At 47.2% G+C, this 21857-nt stretch overlaps 2 protein-coding genes across 3 annotated transcripts in view; one reads left to right on the top strand and one right to left on the bottom strand.

Annotated features, from left to right (window-relative positions):
- Positions 1–341: 341 nt before the first annotated feature.
- Positions 342–13793, top strand: SDR16C5 (short chain dehydrogenase/reductase family 16C member 5). Its single transcript, XM_024742553.1, has 7 exons — positions 342–447; positions 3104–3447; positions 6350–6481; positions 8933–9032; positions 11067–11211; positions 12079–12204; positions 13495–13793. The coding sequence occupies exons 2-7, from the start codon at positions 3118–3120 to the stop codon at positions 13586–13588; spliced, it is 927 nt and encodes a 308-aa protein (XP_024598321.1). The 5' UTR covers positions 342–447; positions 3104–3117; the 3' UTR covers positions 13589–13793.
- Positions 1547–21857, bottom strand: part of CHCHD7 (coiled-coil-helix-coiled-coil-helix domain containing 7) — a 60747-nt gene continuing 40436 nt past the window's right edge. The window contains exons 2-4 of one of the 2 annotated variants that reach the window (XM_024742557.1): positions 14585–14665; positions 1783–1852; positions 1547–1661 (exon numbers count right to left, since the gene is read on the bottom strand). In XM_024742557.1, coding sequence (XP_024598325.1) covers positions 1606–1661; positions 1783–1852; positions 14585–14665 — 207 coding nt within the window. In that variant the 3' untranslated portion in view covers positions 1547–1605. Of the gene's footprint in view, positions 1853–14584; positions 14666–21857 lie in introns of both variants that reach the window. The other variant, XM_024742555.1, reaches the window with a different exon arrangement.

Raw genomic sequence — 21857 nt, 5'->3', positions numbered from 1 at the left:
AGGTCCTTGTTGGGTATCCATTTTAAATATAGGCGTGTGTACATGCCAATCCCCAACTTGGGGAGCTTTTTAATCGCTCGTACCAGGGCCTCCTGCCAAGCCGGCAATTCTGACTTAATAATCCCGGGTGCAGCTTGGGCATCGCAATGCTTAAACATCCCCTGGTGATTCTCCTGCTCGGAATCCAGGTGCGCGATGGGTCCCCGCAACAGAATCTCCAGCTCCTGCATGCGGCTGCCTGGGAAAAAAAAAAAGAGCGCGCGCCCACACGGCGGGCGGGGTCCCCGGGCGCCCCACCCCCGCGCGGGCGTGGCCGTCCCGCCCTTGGACTTCGTCTCCGGCGGCGCGGGGATAAAGCCGGAACCTCGCGAGGCTGAGAACCAGTGACGCGAGGCCCGTGGCGGAGCAGGCCGGCCACTCGGTCGCAGCGAGGGCAGCGCATCCCGGGTGAGTAGCCGAGGCCCGCCGGCGGCGTTAAGGTCAAGGCGGGGCGGGGGCTCGAGACGGCGCAGCCCGGGAGCCTGGGCGGCGGGGACGAGCGCGGGGGAGCGCCGCGAGCCCCCGAGGAGTGAGCTGGTGGCCTCCCGCCCCATCCCGGAGAGCGCGGGGTTGATCCCTGGTCACCTCGTCACCTTCGGGGCATTCTGACCAGGTGCCCTGCTCCCCGCTGCTCTTTGCATCTGCCTGCCCCTCCCCAGCCATCCCCCCGCATTCACCCCATTCCGCACCCCCGGTACCAGGGCCGACTTGCGGCCGCGCCCTGGCCGGGGAAGCGGAAGTCACCTGTTTAGGCTGCACCAAGTTAGCTCAGCTTTTGGACTAAGGGGGTGAAAGCCATGGGATGGAGACACCAAAGACGCCTTCAGCCTGATTAAATGTAATGCACATGCTCCCTGACTTGCTAAACTTTATACTAAAACAGAACCGGACGTTTGCCTGGGTACATCGTCTGCATGCTGTAACCCTCTTTCTTTGGTATAGCTGAGGATCCGAAGTTCACATTGCTAGCAGGAACACCAATCACAGCCCTAGCTATTATTTACTTTGCTCTCATGTGCCTGGCTTCCGCATTATGGGGGGCGGGGGGGTGGAGGGGTGCGTAACCTGGCAGGGGCTGAGATCCCACGGCACGCCCTCCTCTACCTCCTGGAGAGGGCTGCCCCCTTCTTTGTTTTTCCCCAGTCTGCTCGGAAGTTTCCTACGGGGTAGTAGTGACCATACTACCCTCCCTTCCTTAATACCTGTATTAACCTCATTTAACTTACACACCTTCCCTATTTCATAAATGTTGGCATGTACCCGTAGAATCCCACTATTTAGATAAGGAAGCTGAGGCAGAAGAGATGCAACAGTTTTTAGCAAGGATGCTGAGAGGTCAGTGGCAGATCCCGAATTCCAACCCAAACCTTAATCTCTAGACCTCACTACCTGTGCAGGTGCCCAGCAGACACCCTAAACCCCAAATGAGGGAGGTCTCAGGATGCTAGGCTCTGGAGAACCCAGGAAGAATCTGCCAGGACAGGGATTAACGAGGGGCTCGTTTCAGGGCTTGCACCATGCCGGCACTGAGACAGCGGAACACCGAAGTCTAGAATCCGGTAACTTTCACATCAGCCAGCACAGTGGTGAGGCTTCCGGCCACTCTTGTGGTGCTGGAGACACTGAGGAGAGAGGCGCCTCACCAGGGCAGAGATTATGGGAGGCTGCCCACCCCTTCAGCCCCAGGGACCAGCATCTTACCTGCCCGGGGTCGGTGCTCAGTAAACAGGATCGTGAACTCACCTGGCCTGCACGAACTAGCACAGGGACCCTGGCTAAACCACACACATATTCTTCTGGTCCGCAGTCCCATCTGTAGAATGAGCCAGAAACAACAGTTTAAGTCACAATTTCCTAAGGGTCTGACCATGCTTCAAGCCATCCTGCGGATGAATCTGCGAGAATTAGTCTGTCCTCAGCCACGCTGCAAAGTAAGTGAAGAACCGCTTCACCTCACTCATGATGTCCATCTTCTGTCCTCATCCCTGCCTCTCAGGTGACCGCTCCATTCAGGGAAGCCTTCCACCCACAGCAGTTTGCCCCTTCTCTCCTCATCCCGGAGGAAATAAGACCTTCCCTTCTTTCTCAGCTGGTTGTTAGCGAAGCATCTTATACACTCATTCTCACTAAAGTGTGAGTAACTGATAGGATGGAAGCACTGAGCCTTGTATGCATTTGTCAAGGGGAGGCCTTTTATTCATTCAGCAGACCTACTGAGTGCCTTCCCGTGGGTCTGAGAAACAAGGTAACATCGTAAAGCACTTACTGCTGGCCAGCACTGTGGTCACATGCACCGCAGACATTTTCATCCCATCTGCAAAACCACCCGAGGCCACAGGACCAGTAGAGGTGCAGAGACCGAGGCCCAGAGGGCCTTCGTGGGCCGCCCCAGGTTCCACAGCTAGGCAGGGGCAGGGCCTACCCATCTCCCACCGATATCCTACAATCACAGGGCCGAGTGGTAAATGATCTGGCGTGCGGGCCTCAGAGCGTGGGGAAGGGGTACCGTGTGCTGACAGCAAGTCCGGGGGAGAGGTTTCGAACGTCTGGTTATTCCCCTCCTCACATTTTCCTCTTGAATCTCAGATTGTAAAGAACAACAGTGCAAATAAGAAAACAGTGCAAATAAGAAACCTAAACGGAGGTAAAAATAAAACCAGAAGGGAGCAGTTACGTCATAAACACCACATGGTCAAGGCTTTGACCATGAATAATCAGGACCTGTGATTATTATGAAGAAATGTTAACTATGACAAATAGTGAACTTCTCCTTTGGGTTAAATCTGGGCACGTGTACAGTTCCTGATTACTGAACATTTCTGTCAGTATAATGCTTAGCAGGTGTGCAGATAGCGATGACCTTGCTGCTATGAAGGCAAGTTGGCCGAGATGGTCCCTGTGGGTTCCCTCCCCCTTCTAAGTCGAGAGTCTGCTGCCAGGAGAGATGTTTACATCACGCTTCTTGGTTTCTTTCACTGTTGCAGAAAGTATGAGCTCCATGGAGTAAGCAAGCTCAGAGGGAATGGATACCGAGGTCCTTACATGAGTCTCTCTTGCTTTATAGGTGTCAGCCAGAACATGGCGAACCTGAACTCAGTCAAGACATTTTTCGTTTTCTTGGGAAAATCAGTGTTTGCCCTTCTGGAGGTTATGGTTTTTGCCATAATCCCAAGGCCACAGAAGAATGTTGCTGGTGAAATCGTACTTATAACAGGCTCTGGGAGTGGACTTGGAAGGCTCTTAGCCGTCAAATTTGCCCGCCTTGGATCGGTGCTTGTTCTCTGGGATGTCAGCCGGGAGGGGAATGAGGAGACCTGCAAGATGGCTCGGGAAGCTGGAGCCACAGAGGTTTATGCGTATACCTGTGATTGCAGCCGGAAGGAGGAAGTGTATAGAGTGGCCGATCAGGTAAATCTTGGGTGCTTGCTGTTGCCTGTGGGTAGTGAGACCGCTATGTAAATTCTTTGACAGCCATCAGTTTCTTTGTCTGTTCGCCTTCCTCAGTGCTGATGTACCTCTCCCACATCCCTTTACTTTAAAAAATACCGGAGAGTGGGAATTAGGATGTTTGAGTTCTCGCCGTGTGCGATACACCATGCTTAGCGCCCTGTGTGAGTTGTATCACAATCCCGTAAAGTCAGGGCTCCTATTGTCTCCACATCACAGATAAGAAAATGGAAACTTAGGGCAGGTGAGTCGCTTACCTGAGAAACACAGGTAATAAGTAGCAGAGCGACCGCTGGGACTTGAGTCTTTTAACTCTGAAGAATGCACTCTCACCAGCGCGTGTGCTGGCTGTGCTGGCCCCCGTTACCGTGCGAGAGATGGGCCGTAGCACCCCTTTGAGGGTAAAGAAACTGAGAAACAGGGCTATTAAATAACCTGTTTGGGGTCACAGAGCTAGCATGGGACCAAGCCAGGATGTGAACCCGTATCTAGCCTCATTGTAAGTCCAGCTGTCCCCCCTGCCCCCATCAGTGCTTTCCATTTACGTGTATTTCTCTTAAGTGGCCATATGAAACTCAGAACATTCATCCTAAAGACTCAACTACAGCTGCTGCTTTGGCAATGACACAGATGCTCTTAGAAAGAACGCTTTCAGGAAACCAGAGCTCCAGTAGGCTGGCGGTACGGGCGTTCTTAGCTCACGGAGGCACGTACCTGTTTGGTGGTTGCCTCTTTTCCCTGGGAAATCCCGCTCACCGGCACGAGCGCTCCACACATCACCCTCTACGGCTCTCAGAATCCCCCAGTTTAGCAAGGAAGGAAGCAGACCGGCCTGTGGGAAGGGTCCTGCGCAGCCTGTTGGCTCGAACCCGGATCCCCTTGCGGCTTCTCACCTCACTCCCTAGCACAGATCCCTGGCCAGTGAGTTTCTTTGGTTTTAAGTTTGTCTTTACGTTTTATACGTCCGAGACCACCACCGTCACCAGTCACAGGCTGCCCAGCAGTCTGGGGATCCAAACCTAACACACTGGCATGGACTTATGCAGGGACCACCCTTCAAAGCGCAGGGGTGTTTGCTGTGGTCACCCTCACAGAGTAAGCTCTTTGCACTTGGAGCGCCAATCGCCCGGCACATTGACTTCCACTGGCTATGACTGACGTCTCCAGCCACTCTTAAGCAGTGACTGGTTCATATTTAAACACAAAAGACCTTAAGATATTGATACTATAAAGCAACCATTTCCACTTCTTGTTCTTGATAGACGATAGGTACCAGAGATTTTTTTTCCCATAAAAAGGAGTAAACAAGGGGCAAACTTTCAGATCCAGAAACTTTCTCGATTGCATCCTAAATTTCCCCCAGGCTATGGATCTCCTTGGCTAGTGGATACCCAGCACGTCAGCCTCCTTGCTGGGACCCGGGCCTTCTGCAACAGCAGATGGGGAAGGTGGCAGCATCCACCTGGCTTCAGTAGTACAGCCTCCCTGTGCCCAGCTGCACCATCCTCATAGGCAGGTTCACCCCCATACGTGCACACCCACACGTGTGCACACATACACAGAGCTAGAGATGTAAGCGGTGCTGCAACCAGTGGCGCCCTCTGATTCGCGGGGGACAGGGCCCCTGCTGTGCGACACATCACAGGAATGAAATTCAAAACACAAAGGCAGAGGGACAGCCGCGTCCCCTGTCGTCAAGCCTAGAAAATCCTGTTGCTCGTTTCTGACAAAGGGCCTGGGCCACAAGCTGAAGGTTTGCTCTAAGGGGAAGGCTCCAGCGGCGCTCCCAGAATTTTTATTCCTCAAGGTTATTGACACCTACTCTGGCCAGCGTGACAGCAGCAGACGGGGGCCCCTCTCTGATCCTCCTTTCACAGATCTTACACCTGAAAGTCTGTGTTGGGGAGAAGAGAACCAGCCAGCTGGTGAGAACAGGACAGACGGGTTCTGAGCCCAACGGTGTGTTTGAAATATGCATGTGAATATCGTAAACCCTCCGTTTCCGCCCCCCCCCCCGCCCCCATCGCTCTGCGGGCCAGGTCGTGATTTATATGGCATGGCTGTCATGCCTGGTGTGCCATCGCATTAATTAAAATGGTGTGCTGCTTATACATCATTTTCGCATAGGACCACTGAGTATAAGAGTAGCTCTACCTGTAGAAGGAAAGTAGCATTGCAGTGTTGGAACCATCATAGGACGGGAGGAGAATGAGTAGAGAGGCATCAGACCTAGATTTCTGGTGCGCCATAAACTCTGCAAAGGAGATAAACATACTTTGTTTTTAGAGCGCATTAACTCAGTCTGAGTTAACTATGGGGAAGTGAACCCGGATGATGTAAGGAATTACAGGCATACCTCATCTCATTGCACTTCAAAGGTACTGTGTTTTTTTTTTCCATTTGAAGGTTTTTAACAGATGGAAGGTTTGTGGCAGCCCTGCCTTCAGCAACAGTGTTGGCACCATTTTTCCAACATTTGCTCACTTCATGTCTCGGGGTCACATTTTGGGAATTCTCACAGTGTTTCACACTTTTTCATCATTATTATGTCTGTTCTGGTAATCTGCAATCAGTGATCTTTGTTACTACGATAATTCACTGAAGGCTCAGAAGATGGTTAGTATTTTTAGCAAAAAAAAAAAAATTAAGGCAACTTGTCTCTAAGACACAATGCTATCGCACACTTAATAGACTACAGTATAGTGTAAACACAACTTGTATATGCACTGGGAAACCGAAAAATTCGTGTGACCCCGCTTTATTGCGGTATTTGCTTTTCTGCGGAGGTCTGGAACCGAACCCGAAGTATCTCCGAGGTCTGCCTGCACTGCACTGGTGATGCTGTTCTCCTTATTCAATTCAGGTTAAGAAAGAAGTTGGCGACGTTTCAATCCTCATCAACAATGCCGGAATCGTAACAGGCAAAAAGTTCCTCGACTGCCCGGATGAGCTTATGGAAAAGTCTTTCGATGTGAATTTCAAAGCACATTTATGGGTAATTATTTTTTCTTCTTATTATAAATATACTCTGTCATTTTACCTTTTTTTTTTGTGGTACGCGGGCCTCTCACTGTTGTGGCCTCTCTCGTTGCGGAGCACAGGCTCCGGACGCGCAGGCTCAGCGGCCATGGCTCACGGGCCCAGCCGCTCTGCGGCATGTGGGATCTTCCCGGACCGGGCCATGAACCCGCGTTCCCTGCATCGGCAGGCGGACTCTCAACCACTGCGCCACCAGGGAAGCCCCTACTCTGTCATCTTAAAGTGCCTTCCTCATGTTCTCTTACAGTAGTATTGGTCTCTAAATAAAGCACAGACTTCTTAATTCTAGCTTGAGCTGTCCTCTCCAGACCCAACTTAACCTACACCTCCCAGCGCCTCTGCTCAGAGAATCCTACAAAGACACAACTGTCCTCTCCTCCTGTCATAATCATGAACTGAAGGCCAACCTGTGTCAGGTACTATCCCAGGCACCTCATGAAGAAGCCTTAAAACAGCCCAGTGAGACAAGGGACCATAGAAGTTAAAAGTGACCGTGCTTAGACATGACCAGGTGACCTTATCGTTTGCCTAAGAGAGTTCCTGGCTAGAACTCTCTTGAAGTGAAAGGAGGCGTAATTAACAAGCAAGCATCAATCAGGTCTGTTCGGGGCGAACCAAGACGCATGGTCACCTTACTCGGTACCTAACCAGGGAAAGGAGAGTTCCCACCAGTCCCACCTGGTGACTAGGGGCCTTGGACATTGAGGCACAGCCCTGACTTCCAAGGCGACGTGCCCACATTCAGGCTGCGTCTTCCTGGCTTCTGCAAAGACCAGTCACGTCAGCTTCCCCAGCCACACACGTGCCCTCGTTCTGCCCCCCCACCCGGCTCTTGCCCACAGCCCGTCCCCCAGACCAGCTCTCTCCATCGGGGAGTGAGAGTTTGCCGGACATTTCAGAGACCCCCTCCTTTCTCCCCACGCCAACCTCAGGGGCTCCTGCCCAGCTCTCCTGTGACAGCCTTCACGTGCCATTTGGAGTTTGTAGGTTTTGTGTCCCCTGGTTTCACCAAAAACGTAACGCTGCTGTGGTAGTTTCAGCGTTCCGTATAGTTTGGGGGAGAAAGATGGAAAGATTCCGAGCTAAGGGGCCACCGAGTTCCTTCAGGAACGACTGCACGGGATTGATGTTGTCTTGTTGCAAATGCCCCGCTCCTTCTCGAGACAGAGGTTAGAAGAAGGTACGGTCAGCATGAATGGGAGGGCGTCGTCTCCTAAGTGTCCACCCCCGGGGCGTTGTGTTCCTTCCCCACCGCTGTCCGCGTCCCCATCCTGGTCTCCTCTTTCTCTCTCCCCTGCTAGTTGCTCCTGAGCTGCTGGTGTTTCCCTGGCCCCTGTCATGCCCTCGAGTCCTCACACTCTGTACACTCTTCCCAGGCGAGTTCGCAAACGCCCTTTAAGCACCTGCCCGGAGTAGGCACGTGACTGCCGAGGGTCAGAGAGCTCGTGGTGACCGTGCTCCCAAGGGGCGTGTCCCACGGAGCAGTGATGCCCATCATCATGGACTGTCGGAACTCGGGATGCCGTGGGTCACGCTGAGCTCTTGGTGCCTCTCTGACTTTCCACTTCTCTCTCTCTCTGTTCGTTTCTCTCTGAAACTCATCGAGATGCAGACAAAGGTTGCTTGACTTTCATTAGAGATCCCTTTTCTCATATTTATTCGTATTATTCCTATTTGAAAATACGAATATAAATTTATTTCATATAAATATGCAACTATCCATATTTGATTCATTATTCCTTTGTTGCAGAATACATGTCCCCAAATTTATTTCTCTTTTAGCTTTTTCTCCCAGGTCCCACAGGAAAGGTGAAGGTATTCTATATAATACATGCTGAGACACAGTGTGTGTCTCCTCTGTCTAACAGATATTCTCCTTTATGACATGGAATAAAAATAAGAAACCATCGTTCAAAGAAGTATAGATGAGTTTAAAAATAAAGTGATATTTTTAAACTGAAGCCAGCAGTCGCATGTCCTGTGAACAATGTTCAGAAAAATTTGAAATTCGGCTGTAAGCCCAGGGAGGAAAAAAGGCACCATGAGTTGAAATAATCATATCCTTGAGCGTTCTTATTGGTTTGTGGGTCGTGGCTGCCACAACTAAGAGTTTCCTATACTGCTTCAATTATTGTCTTAATACTGTGTTTTTAAAAGTCAAACACGAGCAAAATATACGTCTGAATAAGTTATTTTTAATAATATTGGAATTGCCATCAGGAAAGCATCGATATAGATTAAACCAGTTAAGATGGTTATTTCCCAGACGGTTAAGTTTGAATATCCCAGTGCCTTCAGGTATTTTTTTGAGCTTCATTTTTTTTTCAATCACAGTGATCTTATAAACATCTGAAAAAAATATAAAATGTGGCATCAGATGTTAAACATTTCACCTTGATCTTCTTAGACTTATAAAGCCTTTCTACCCGCGATGATCGCTAATGACCATGGACATTTGGTTTGCATTTCAAGTTCAGCTGGATTAATTGGAGTAAACGGACTGGCCGGTAAGAGAAATGTGATATTTCCCAATTGCAAAGTTTCTTGTAACTTTAACTTGAGTAATAGCTCTGAATAATCAGCACTGACCTTATGCACTCATAATAAAGGATAATAGATGAAGAGGGATATTCAGGTAAGGTAAGTGGTTGAGAACTTCACGGTCCGGCAAAATCACCCAGCAGTTTATACGTACACGAAGTTGAACTATGCACTTGGGAAGCATTAGGTCTTAGGCAACCCCTTGGGTTTAAAAAGAGAGAAAGAGAGAGACCCTACTGATACATTTCTTACACAAGTGATCAGCTCACCCGGCACTGTTATCAGGATGATACCAGGAGGACTCTCATCCCTCCTAAGTTTCCATTAAGTGATCTCCCCTAGCCGTGAGTTTAGAGAAAAATGTCTTCACCCCAGGAAACCTAAAATTAACCTCTTTGCTTTTCCATTGGTTGGAGACGTGCAGGAACTTGTTGTGACTTCCATTTCCCTGGCAACTGACTTGACATTAGAGGTGGGGAGGGGACAAAGACGTACGCCAAGATCTTCGGGGAAGGCGGCCCACTGGGGAGCTGGTTCCAGGAGGAGCGGAAGTGCTGTCCCTCCTGGAGGCTCACCCACCGGAACCCTAACTGCAGCACTCAGTAGTGGACGGCCCAGCGGGCCGACTGGGCCCTGCCTAGTGCTTTGGAGCTGAGTCGTGTGGGGGAAGGTTCACGACACTAGTCTCAGCAAGTACGTCTCAGCTACGTGGATAGGTTTCCGGAACCACCCATCACCCAAAATATTAGCAGCCTGTACACATCTCCCTGTACCCTGGATTTCCCTTCCTCTGTCCTCCTTAGAATTCATCAGGTGTTATTATTACCTCTGTCTTGTACATCTGAGAAATCACGGGTCTTGAAATCATACGAGTGTATTTACAGCTCGTCTTAAGCCTTTTCTTGGACACAACATCTCTGTCTTCAGACGGACGTCTCTCCCACCCGTGCTCCCCTTAGGAACAAGTGTAAGCCTTTTGAGTTCCCACAGTGTTAGTGGTGGCTCCCCTGTGTCAGAACCTCAGATATGCTATTTAGAATGCAGATTCCCTGGCCCTGGGCCGTACCCACACCTCTTCATCTCGCGGGTCGAGGAGCTCAGAGAGCTGCATTTCTACCAAACGACTCAGATGATCCCAGAAGCGGCTCAGGACCCCCCCTCCCCGGCCCCTTCTTCTGTCGGCTTTCCCACCGTCTTGGGCAGCAGCGGCCCCCACCAGCCCACACCTGGCACGTGTAGCCTGGATCTTGCCAGCTGGAGGAGCTGCTTTCCACCGGAGCCAGGAGGTGTGCATCGTGTGAGGCAGAGGAAAGGATAAGTCCACCTAAACTCCTCTTCTCCCCACGTTTCCATTTAGTAAATTGAATATTCAGGTGTTTACTTGAAGTGAGCGTACCTGAGGACAGAGAGCTCAAAACTGACACAAATACCAGTTTCCCCTCCCCCTGCACCTGAAGATAACTCGCGCAGTTGTGGCGGAAGGGACAGAGTCCTTTGTTTTTCTCCTGGAAGTGGAAGAATTAGAGTTGGAAGAAAATTTGATCTGAGTATCATGGCCCACACTGATCTCCACTGCCTAGACTCCCACTTGACCTATTATTTTATTTCTCCTTTTGTGTGTCTTCCTGCCCCGACTGGGCTGCAGTTCTTTGGGACAGGGACAGGACGCACATCTTGGGCCGCGTGTCATGGCTGGCAGAGTGTCTGACCATCACTAACACGGGAGTAAAGGCCGGCTGTGTGACCCGCCCCTCAGGAGGCTCCCCGCAGCCCTGCTTCTCCGCGAATCCACGTGGTCATTGTAATCTGACCTTGAGGTGACTGTGGTCCTTCCGGCTCACTCCTGGCCCCTTCCAGGTGGAGCAGACCAAGATCATACGGAATAAGAACTCTGAAATTGCCGTCCCATTCTCTGTTGATATTCATGTTACGAGGAAACCTTAACGTAATGGCATTTAAAAACTTTTCGCTCTACGTTAGCATCGTTTGTCTTCTTTCAGATTATTGTGCAAGTAAATTTGCTGCCTTTGGATTTGCTGAATCGGTATTTATGGAAACATTTGCCAAGAAACAAAACGGGATCAAAACCACTATTGTGTGCCCATTTTTTATAAACACTGGAATGTTTGACGGCTGTACTACTGGGTAAGCATGTCCTCTGATTTCAAAGAAACGATGTTCTGAAAAATGATTAGCCATCCATTTTATTTTGTTCTATCTGCTTTCTAAAGTTGTTTAAAAAGATGTTTCCAGCATGCAGCCTGATTTATAAATGGTTTCAGAATTTCCTTCCTCAAATGCAGTTGTGTTTAAGATACTGGGTTTAATAAGCAATGGGTTATCAAGGCTGTATCCAAGTTGCAGCCACCCTGTGGCCCAGACCTCCTCCCCCATCTCCTCGGCACTCCCATCGCACCCCCTTTCTGCCACCTGACTCCATCCTGCCTTCTCCCTGATTCCACAGAAGGACCAGAAATTGTTGAAGGGGCATAAATACCCAGTCTGCACTCATGAGATGACAGGCAGGTAGTTTTCTTTTCTTTCTTTTCTTGTTATTTTTGTTAAATATTTATTCATTTATGTATTTGGCGGCGCCGGGTCTTAGTTGCGGCATGCATGTGGGATCTAGTTCCCTGGTCAGGGATCAAACCTGGGCCCCCTGCATTGGGAGCGTGGAGTCTTAACCACTGGACTCCCAGGGAAGTCCCGGCTGTGACTTCTCAAAGACTCGCTTTACAACATTTAGACCATTCATTTCATGCGGTTTCACCTCCGGGCATATTGTAACATCAGTGTATTAATTAGAATCATTTTCCATTTCGAATCCTAGTTATGCTAGTGTTTGCCAGGTAGGTAATAAGGAAGTAAGTATAGAAAAAGATCAAATCTGGCAGGGAAAGAAGCAAATAAATGATAATGTCTTACAACTGTTTTATCCTATTTTTAAGAATCGCTTTTATTAATTTCTTAATATACGGCTTTTTTTTTTTTTTTTTTTTTTTGACCCCCTAGCTGTCCTTCTCTGTTACCGATTCTGGAACCAGAATATGCAGTCAGGAAGATAGTAGATGCTATCCTGCAAGACAAACCGTACTTATATATGCCAAGGTTTATATACTTCATAGTGTTTTTAAAAAGGTAACAGTACCTGCTTCTATTACTTCTGTAATGTGTCAGTCGTATCAACAAATCACTCCAGGTCCTACAGACGGGAGCCACTTAAAAAATATCTGTTAAATGAATGGATTTTGATCCCTTGATTGTTCCCATTTGCTGACACAATCTCAAATTTGCATACTTGTGGTGCTTCCCATGAGTCAGAAAATGGAGGTTACGTTTACTTTCATAGGCTGTTAGTTCTGGGCCCAGTTGGGGAGCTATCTGCATAGGTCCTGAGAAGGCTTTGGAAACCTGAAGAAGTTCAGTGACAGGGAACCACATCACACACTCCTTCAAATATCCATTCAATCATCATCAGAGTGGCTAGTGTGTGCCATGCTCTGTTGGCCATCCCAGGATCTGGGTTACAGCAAAGAACAAGAGAGACAAGAGTCCCTGCTCTCACTGGAGATTCTCTTCTCGGGGGGCTGGTGGAGGGAACAAACAAACAAGAAAGTAAAGTAAAAGAAAGATATTCTGGGTGGTCCTCAGTGCTATGAAGGAAATACAAAGCAGGAGAAGGTGATCCCAGAGCAAGAGGTGGAAGAGAGCACGGCAGGATTGAATTGTCAGTAAGGTCCGCACGGGCGTCTCATGGAGAAGGGTAACATTTGACCAGAGACCGGAAGCCGGGGAGGGCAGGAGCCACCTGGATATCTTGGGCTGCCCTCGGAGGTACAGTGAGCACGGGGCCCTTTTCTTCACCCCACTCCCAGGACAAGTCTCCGGTTTGTTTACTGTGCCTCTCCTCACCCTGCTGTGTGAACATCTGGATGGACGGGGTCAGAGTGTCAGGAGGGGTGAGCAGGGTGGAGAAGATGAACAGTCTTAGTTGGGCCATGCCAAAGCTCGGAGGAGCTATTGCATCTAATCCTCCCAGTGGTCCCAGAAAGAAAGAGTGATGACCTCTTTTGACAGTGGAAGGAACTGAGTCTCCAGAGGCCAGTGACACTGCGGGTGACAGAACTGGGATGCAAGCCAGGCTCACGACTCCACAGGACTTCACGGCTTCCTGTCCATCGTTACAGAGTGTAGTGAGGCCCTGGAGACTGAATAGTGTAAATAAAGCAAGGAGAGATACAGAGACCCTGGGCCAGTGTCCTCCCACGTGGTGGACAAGCCCCGAGTGACCATGAGGCAGGGACATTCAGGTGGGCGTGTGTGAATGACTTCTTCTGCAACAAGTCAGTGGCCCTGCTTTTCAGCGGAGCCAGTAAAGATGCTTTCATGAATTATAACCAGGAAAGTTCACTCTTGTGTTCTCTTTAGTTTCTTGCCCCTCAAGCTTGGAATGCTTTTGGCTGAGTATATGGGTGTCTTTAATTCAATGGATAGCTTCTCTGGCCATAAGAAGAAAGACTAAAGACCAACTCTGGCTGATGTCACCTGATACCCAAAGCTACGCAATGTCTGTTTCAATGAAGAAGTGTTTGTCCGACAGAATGTATCTGGAAACCACAAGTTCTTCGTCTGCTGTCCGGACTGGTATTTTCAACCAATGCCTTTGAAAATAATGTTGCGTACTGCTTTTCTGTTGAGTTTTTTAAATTAAAAAAAAAAAAAAAACAGCCCATTTTTGTCATTTGCTTGCAACAGATGTGAAAGTGAGATAATCCTCTCTCTCGTGAACTGCCTTTCGCTTTGGTCTTTGGGGAGGTGGCTCAGATGGGGCTGGCTGTGGCTGAGCCCGCGCTGGGCAGCGGAGATGAGGGCTGATGGGTGCGTGCTGAACTGGGTGCCCTCTCTCCAGAGGACGCAGAGCTCTGGATTCCCCCTTGCCCTGCTCTCAGCCCTGGCCTTGTTGAAACTGTGCCACCTGGTGTAGAAAGGCCAGCCTCCCACGTCCCCCTCCGCACAGCAGCCACACAAACGCTTGCTTCTACAGCCCTGGGTACCCTGCGGAGGGTGCACCAGGGCCGCTGTGTCGGGGAGCCTTCCTGCACATTCCCCGGGTGACCCGAGGGGCAGTGATTCTAGACCACACTCTAAATAGGGTCACATTTCTTTCCTAGAAGGGATTCAAGAATGGTTGCTTCTTACCCTGAAGAAATGATATTCTACTGAGTTAGATGACCTGTTCCCTGTTAAGCCAGAAATCATATTCATGTGGGTAATTTCAAGTGCTTCATTTAGTATTTCAAGTTGGGGTCCTTGTGAGGTGTTTTTACCACAGAATGAAAAATTTTATCCATTTGCATTCCTCAGGGCTGCCTTCATTTCAGATCTATTGTATGCTTACAGTTTAATCAACTGGCCAACTGTTTCACGCTTTGGAGATTAACTATAAAAGCACGATTAAGAGAAACACGTTAATTACCGTATCCCTGGAGCTCCTTCCCAGGCTGGTGGGAGCACCTACCTTGCAAGAGAAAGAGCAGCCGTTGTCTCTTCCCATCCTTTGGTGGAGCGCGGGAAGGGATGAGAAGTATCCTGGAAGACCCTGTGAGAGTCAAAAGAAATGAGAGTTTGAGTATCTTGGGGGTAAGATTCTCTTAGAGGAGCAACCGTCTCAGGGAATGCGGCGTCTGGGATTCATTGTGGACCGATTTCTCTTGAGCTTCCTGCATGGCTCCGACAGCTCCGCCCCTGTATTTCCTGTCCCTTCAGAAAGCCTTTTAAAAACTCCTTTTGTGATCCTAAAAACGATAGCTCATATTAACGCGCCTGGCACGAAGCTAAGCGCTTTACACACGTTATTTCATTAAACCAGAATCATAAAGGTATTTGGCGTATGCCGAAGAAGAAAAAGCGTTTTATTTCCTCCTCAACCAGAGACGTGCATTCAGAGGATCAAAGGCCCGCTTACGCCAACCAACTCATGTTCCAAATCCTTGGTTAACAAGGTTAATTAAGAGAGAGGCACAATATTGCGCCTATATTACAATTCCAAAAGCGTATATTCTAGGCGCCTATCTATTTAGTTGAAGAATAAAGAAGAGACTCCCAGGGGATTTTGTAGAACAAAGGTCTGGGGCAGAGTGGGCAGCACCACATCATAACAGCGTTAACAGCAATTATTTCTAATTGGAGTGCATCTTGGCTGGACGACTACAAAGTCCTGAAATTTAATTGTGGTTTTACAGTACCCATACAATTGTCTAAGTGAATTCAGATTTATTTGAAGCGTTCACAGAAGAGACCACATGTAAATTAGAGGATTCTAGAGGGTAACAAATAACAAGCTGATTTAATACCGAGGAGCAAGTGTCCTCAGCGTGTGTTTCCGAGCAGCTTCCATCTGAAATTTAATCCTAATGAAGCCACGATCAAGAGCCCAACACCTAGGGAGGCCTTAAGACTGGAAAGGCTGGAAAACAAGGGCTGTCCCCAGAAGTGGGCACGCTGCCCTCCGGATGGCATCATCCTGTAGTTGGCACGCTGCTCAAGAATGAGGAAGAACGCTTGCTATTAGAAGGCGTTTGGCTGAGGAACACGTGTGACCATGCTTTGGGGAGGTTTTGGGGGCTTGGTTTTTACATTGTGATGTTGTATTAGTTAGCTCAGGCTGCCATGACAAAAGACCACAGACTGGGGGGCTTAAACAACAAACGTTTATTTTCTCACAGTTCTGAAGGCTGGGAAGGGCAAGATCAAGGTGCCAGCTGGTTCAGTTTCTGGTGAGGGCTTTTCCTGGCTTGCGGTCAGCCCTCTTCCCACTGTGTTCTCACGTGGCCTTTCTTCAATGTGTGGCCATGGAGAGGGAGATCATCCTCTTCCTCTTCCTATAAGGGCACTAACCCTATCACGAGGGCTCAACCCTCATGACCTAATGACCCTAGTTACCTCCCCAAGGCTCCATCTCCCAATATCATCACACTAGGAATCAGGGCTTCAAACGCCACATCCTATCAGCCAGAATTAGTCACATGACTAAACCAGCCTGCCATGGATGCTGAGTGTGGTCCCCGTTTTGCCCTGAATGAACCAGCTAAAGATCAGGGGTTATATCACTGTAGGAAAGGATAAAAACAGGGGTTGGTGTCAACTTACAGTTCTGTCACAGTCGGCTTCCCTAAATATCTATGTATCCTCTTATCAGATGGAACCCACAGACCCACTCCCCCTCAAAGCCCTTCCCACTCACCGCATGTCTTGCAAAGTCCAGAACTTTGCTCTGTCCTGGCTCTGCTCTGTTACTGGCATCTATGCCCTGCCTCTCTCTCTCCCCCCCGTTCCTCCCCATCTAGTAAAGACTCTCTTGGGGCCATCTGAAGCATAGCTTTAGGGGAAAAACCTATCATTTGATGATTGCTACTGTGCTGGATACCATGTCTGGCAAACAACCTTTAATGGAAGGTGCTGGAAAAAGGCTTAGGACCACAGTCTTACTCTGCTAAGGCCATTGTCTGGAATCCACACTTCCAAGGGCTTCTCATCAGACACAGAGGGTGTTGGCTGTTTCAACCATCCGAGGCTCTAGATTGTAGGTAGAGAGGGCCTCCTGGGACAGACTTTTATTCCCTCACACCTCCGTTTGCACACAGGTGCTCTCCAGCCTGGGTTCAACTCTGGGCGACTCCACTTAAAGCAGCAGAAACATCCAAGTCATAGCAAAATTCTGAATTTGTCTTACCTTTTCCCTTCATGCTACAGTCTCCCTCAGCAGGTGACAGAGCTTCCAAGGTAGAGTAAGGTCAGTTTGAACTAAACGTTTCCACTGCCAAACACGGATTACCAGATTTCTAGTCTGTACGATTCTGAGCCCTTGCCGCCTCCCACCTGAGAACTTGAACTTACACCACATATTTTCATTTCTGCCATATGCAGCACTGCTCGACAAGGTACTGAGTTCTATATTAATTTTAAAATGATGTTCAGCTATAATAATGATCGTAAGTAACAGTGAGGTAGGAACTATGAGTGTGTTCTCTCTGTTGTGTGGAAGTCCAGAGGTGAGTGGATGATACCTTCTCTGCTGGTTCTGCTCTATGAAGTTCCAGGGACCTGGGCTACGGACAGCTCCTTACTCGGCCATCCCTGCAGTGTGGCCACCACCATCACCGCCAAGATGGCAGCCATCATAGAACCTTCCTGGCAGCAAATGTAGGAAGGGTAAGGATGAAAATGACATAGGCACCAATTTGCCTTTAAAGGATATTTCTAGAAACAGCCACATAACACTCTCTTCAAACATTATTAGATGCAAGTGAGACTGGGGATTGTAGCTTTGATTACAGCAGCCATGACTCCATCTAATAACAGCAGAGATTTCTAAATGTGGGGAAATGGGCATTAGTAATCTTGGCCACAGGCGCTCCCAAGTCATAGAAGAGGTTTCGAATCAGTTTAGCTATGCGACTTAGGTCAAGTGACTTGAACTTTCTGAAACCCTTTTCCAATTCTGCAAATGGCTGTAATTCCTCTTTCGACTGCTACAAGGATTAAATGAGTTGACAGTGATAAAATGCCTAATGTAGGGTCTGGTACATACCAACACTCAATAAACATCAGTTTCTACTATGTCCCCTATGTAAACTCTGACCTTAAACTTCTAGTTTGTAGCAATGAGTCTGGTACCACTTGAAATCTCTTTATAACACATTTCCGTTGACATTTTTTAACCTGTTTGTTAAGGGTATTTATTTAGAGCTATGGATTTTTTATATATATAAATTTATTTATTTTATTTATTTATTTTTGGCTGCGTTGGGTCTTCACTGCTGCACATAGGCTTTCTCTAGTTGTGGCGAGCGGGGGCTACTTTTCATTGTGGTGCACAGGCTTCTCATTGCAATGGCTTCTTGTTGCAGAGCTCGGGCTCTAGGCACGTGGGCTTCAGTAGTCGTGGCACGCGGGCTCAGTAGTTGTGGCTCGCGGGCTCTAGAGCTCAGGCTCAGTAGTTGTGGCGCACTGGCTTAGTTGCTCCGCGGCATGTGGGATCTTCCCGGACCAGGGCTCAAACTCGTGTCCCCTGCATTGGCAGGCGGATTCTTAAACACTGCGCCACCAGGGAAGTCCTGGAGCTATGGATTTTTATAGAATAGATATTTTAATTCTTTGTTATCTAAAAGAATTTGCCTGCCTTTGGGAGTATACCAAAAAAAAGAAAATATAATGTTCTACTTTGATTTTTATTCATGTTACTATTCAGTATACGTAGGCCACTTACGTTGATATAATTTTGGATAAACCTTGGATCTTAATTCTCTTTCTCCTTATGGTTCCTATTTGTTCTCTCTTTCCTTCTGACTTCCTCCTTTCTAACTTCTCTGTCTCTCTATCTCTTCCTTTCTTCCTTTCAAAAAATTACGTTTCAGTCACTTTGCAAAGTACTATGTACTAGGTATGCAAATATTTAATATATGTTACAGGCTATTAAATGGAACATTTTCTTGACATCTTAAAATTTTGGCTGAAGCCACAAAGCTGTAAACATGGAGGGTAAGGACGTTTATCTTCTAAAGAACAGTGCTAAATATAAGCACGCAGGACTAGCTGATAGATGCCAACTTCTGGTTTCAGGTTTCATCTTCCGAACGTTGGGTTTCGTCTTCTAAATGTCAGGTTTCATTTCTGACATGAAGTCATCATTCCCATCTTAAACAACAAAATCTGGATAAACTGAAAATAAATTACTTTTCTTTGACCCATCAGAAAACTGAGGGCAAAACCTACTGTACAGCACAGGGAACTACACTCAGTATTTTGTAATAACCTATAAGGGAAAATAATCTGAAAAAATATATATATATTTAATTTATATATATATATTACATATATATGTAAAACTGAATCACTTTGCTGTACACCTGAAACTGACACAACATTGTAAATCAACTATACTTCAATGAAAATTTTTAAGAAAAAATAATAAAATACATAATGGAATCTTTTATACCAAATTCTGTGTAGTTTTGGTGTTAAATGTGATTATAGCTGCATGTGGTTTATTATCTTGCTGCAAAATATGGATGAGGTCATTAGTTTAATGATTTAAACCTCCCAATAAAAAGAAATTAACATTAAAAAAAAAGAAGAAGAAGAAAACTGAGGGCAAACCACCACTGCAGGCTCTGGAGAAGTTGGTTCAGAGAGACGGAGCCAAGAGCTACTTACCTGGAGCAGAAACCACTGGAGCTATAAAGTGGTCGGAACACTTAAATGGCAATTCTGACAAATTGCTAGAGGCTGAGGATGAACTAACATGACAGTGAGAAACTGTTGGGAATCAAAGTCTTAAGGGCCCTCACACTTACGTGGGTTTACCTCTGGGAATCCTAGCAGGTTCTCACAGTGAAGGTCTGAGAAAGATCCCTTCCTGGCTCTGGGGAAGAGGGATCATTGTGAAAGAAGCCCAGGGCCTTCCCCACACAAAGCACTCTCCAGGGGAAAGAACTTTGCCAAAGCCTTATCTCAGCAGGACGAGGGTCATTCTACCCGCTTCCAGCTCTACTGTCTCACCTAAGAGGAGAAAATAGTCAAGTCGGGCCAGGGCTTCCAGGAAGTGGATTGGGAACACTGCATCCAGGGAAAGAAGATGGACAGGGAAAAAGCTACACTCCTGGAAAACATTTATGAAGATTACAGCTCTGAGAAACAGGTCCCCTAGAAGGTGAGGTTCAGTCAGAAGTTTGTAGACTGCTACCCTTCTCCCCACACCTTACTGCACACCAACAGAGCTCCAGTGTAATAACAGTGGATTATAGCTGAAAACATTGCAACATACAAGCTCTCTCTCTGAAGAGAAATACTTAGGGAAACCCAAACACCAGAGGGGAGACAGAAACAAGGGCCGTGGAGGGATTTGAAACCTCTGGCACTTAGAGCTACAGTAAACATTAAATATAGCCCAGCCCCTAAATAGATTAACATCAACCCTCACACCAAAAGCCTATTTACCCCAGTTCCCATAACCCAATAAAACATACTTGGCTTTCAACCAAAAATTACAAAGCATGCCAAAAAGCAAGAAAAAAACAGTCTAAAGAGACAAAGTTATTATCGAAACCAGACTCAGATATGACACAGATGTTCAAATTATTGGGCAAGGAATTTAAAATAACTATGATTAATATATTAAGGACTCTAACGGAAAAAGTAGATAACATGCACAAACACGCACATAATTGTGACCCTGTGACTTATATTGAGATATATATATTCCTCTTCCCCATTTCTGGCACAGAGCTCCTAAAACCCTCACGATTCCTAAGTGATAAGAGTGATAAAGATGAAGTGGGTGCCCTATTATTCATCTGACAAGTTCCCTTCACCCACACCTGAGTTTATATTAATGAGGGGACTTTTGGAAAGCCCGTAAGGGTGCAAGCTGGTTGCCTGGGAAACCTTTGGGGAGGGAAGAGGGACCAGAGGTTGAATCAGTCACCAATGGCCAATGATGTAATCAATCATGCCTATGTCATGAAGCCTCCATAAAACCCAAAGGACAGCCTTCAGAAAGCTTCCATGTTGGTGAATGCATCCCCATGGCTGGAGGATGGGCACCCCCAGTTCCATGGGCACAGAAGCTCCTGCACTCGAGACCCTTCCCAGCTCTACCCTATGGACCTCTTCTCCTGGCTATTCATCTGTATCCTTTATAATAAACTTATAAATGTAAGTAAATGTTTCTCTGATTTCTGTGAGCCATTCTAGCAAATTAATCAAACTGGAAAAAGGAGTCATGGGAACCTGCAGTGTCAAGCCAGTTGGTCAGAAACACAGGTGACAACCTGTGCTTACAATTGGCATCTGCAGTGGGGGCAGTCTTATGGGACTGAGTCCATAACCTGTAGGATCAGATGCTATCTCCAGGTAGATAGTGTCAGAACTGTGTTAATTTATAAGACACCTGGTCAGTGTCCACTGAGAACTGGAAAATTGCTTTGTGTGGGGAAAAACCCCCACACATCTGGTGTCAGAAGTGTTGTGAGTGTGGCAGTCTTCCCAACTCAGTTGGTGGTGTTGGAAAACACCCATCAGAGTAATGTAAACAGAGAGATGGAAACTCTAAGAAAGAATCAAAAAAAAGTTAGAACTCAAAAGCACCATAACAGAAATGAATGCCTTTAATGGGCTCATTAGTAGACTAGACACAGCCAAGGAAAGAATCAATGAAATTAAAGATGAGTCAATGGAAAGTTCCCTAATTGAAACAGAAAGAGGAAACGATGGGGGAAAAGACATCCAAGAACTGTGGGGCAATTTCAAATGTGTATCATAGGCATAACTGGAACACCAGAACCTAAAGAAAGAGAGTAGAAAGCAGAAGAAATATTCCAAGTAATAATGGCTGAGAACTTTCCAAAATTAATGACAAACACCAAACCACAGATTCCGAAAGCTCAGAGAACAACAGCAGGATAAATACCAAACACACACACATATATCATACTCTAACTACAGAAAAATCAAAGACAAAAAAAAGAGAAAATCTTTAAAGAAGCCAAAGAATAAAAACACCTTACAGCTAAAGGAACAAGGATAAGAATTTCAGGGTGCTTTCATTACAAACTATGTGAGAAAGAAGAATGTGGAATTTAAATATGTAAAGTGTTCAAGGAAAAAAACTACCAACCTAGAACTCTATATCCAGCAAAATTATCCCTCAAAAGTAAAGGAGAAAGAAAGACTTTCTCACACAAACAAAAACTGAAGGAATTCATCACCAGTAAACCTATCTTATAAGCAAG

This window comes from Neophocaena asiaeorientalis, unplaced genomic scaffold (assembly GCF_003031525.2).
Source record: "Neophocaena asiaeorientalis asiaeorientalis breed wild unplaced genomic scaffold, Neophocaena_asiaeorientalis_V1.1 scaffold226, whole genome shotgun sequence".
In the NCBI taxonomy this organism is placed as follows: domain Eukaryota; kingdom Metazoa; phylum Chordata; class Mammalia; order Artiodactyla; family Phocoenidae; genus Neophocaena; species Neophocaena asiaeorientalis.
The sequence above is the reverse complement of the archived record's forward strand: the minus strand, read 5'-3'. Positions and strand labels throughout refer to the sequence as shown.

Bases quoted from the DNA above. Each gene is read 5' to 3' on its own strand.
- SDR16C5 (XM_024742553.1), top strand. From the start codon at position 3,118: ATGGCGAACCTGAACTCAGTCAAGACATTTTTCGTTTTCTTGGGAAAA. The intron at 6,482-8,932 runs GTAATTATTTTT...TGATCTTCTTAG, and splicing joins ATTTCAAAGCACATTTATGG to ACTTATAAAGCCTTTCTACC. The intron at 9,033-11,066 runs GTAAGAGAAATG...GTCTTCTTTCAG, and splicing joins TGGAGTAAACGGACTGGCCG to ATTATTGTGCAAGTAAATTT.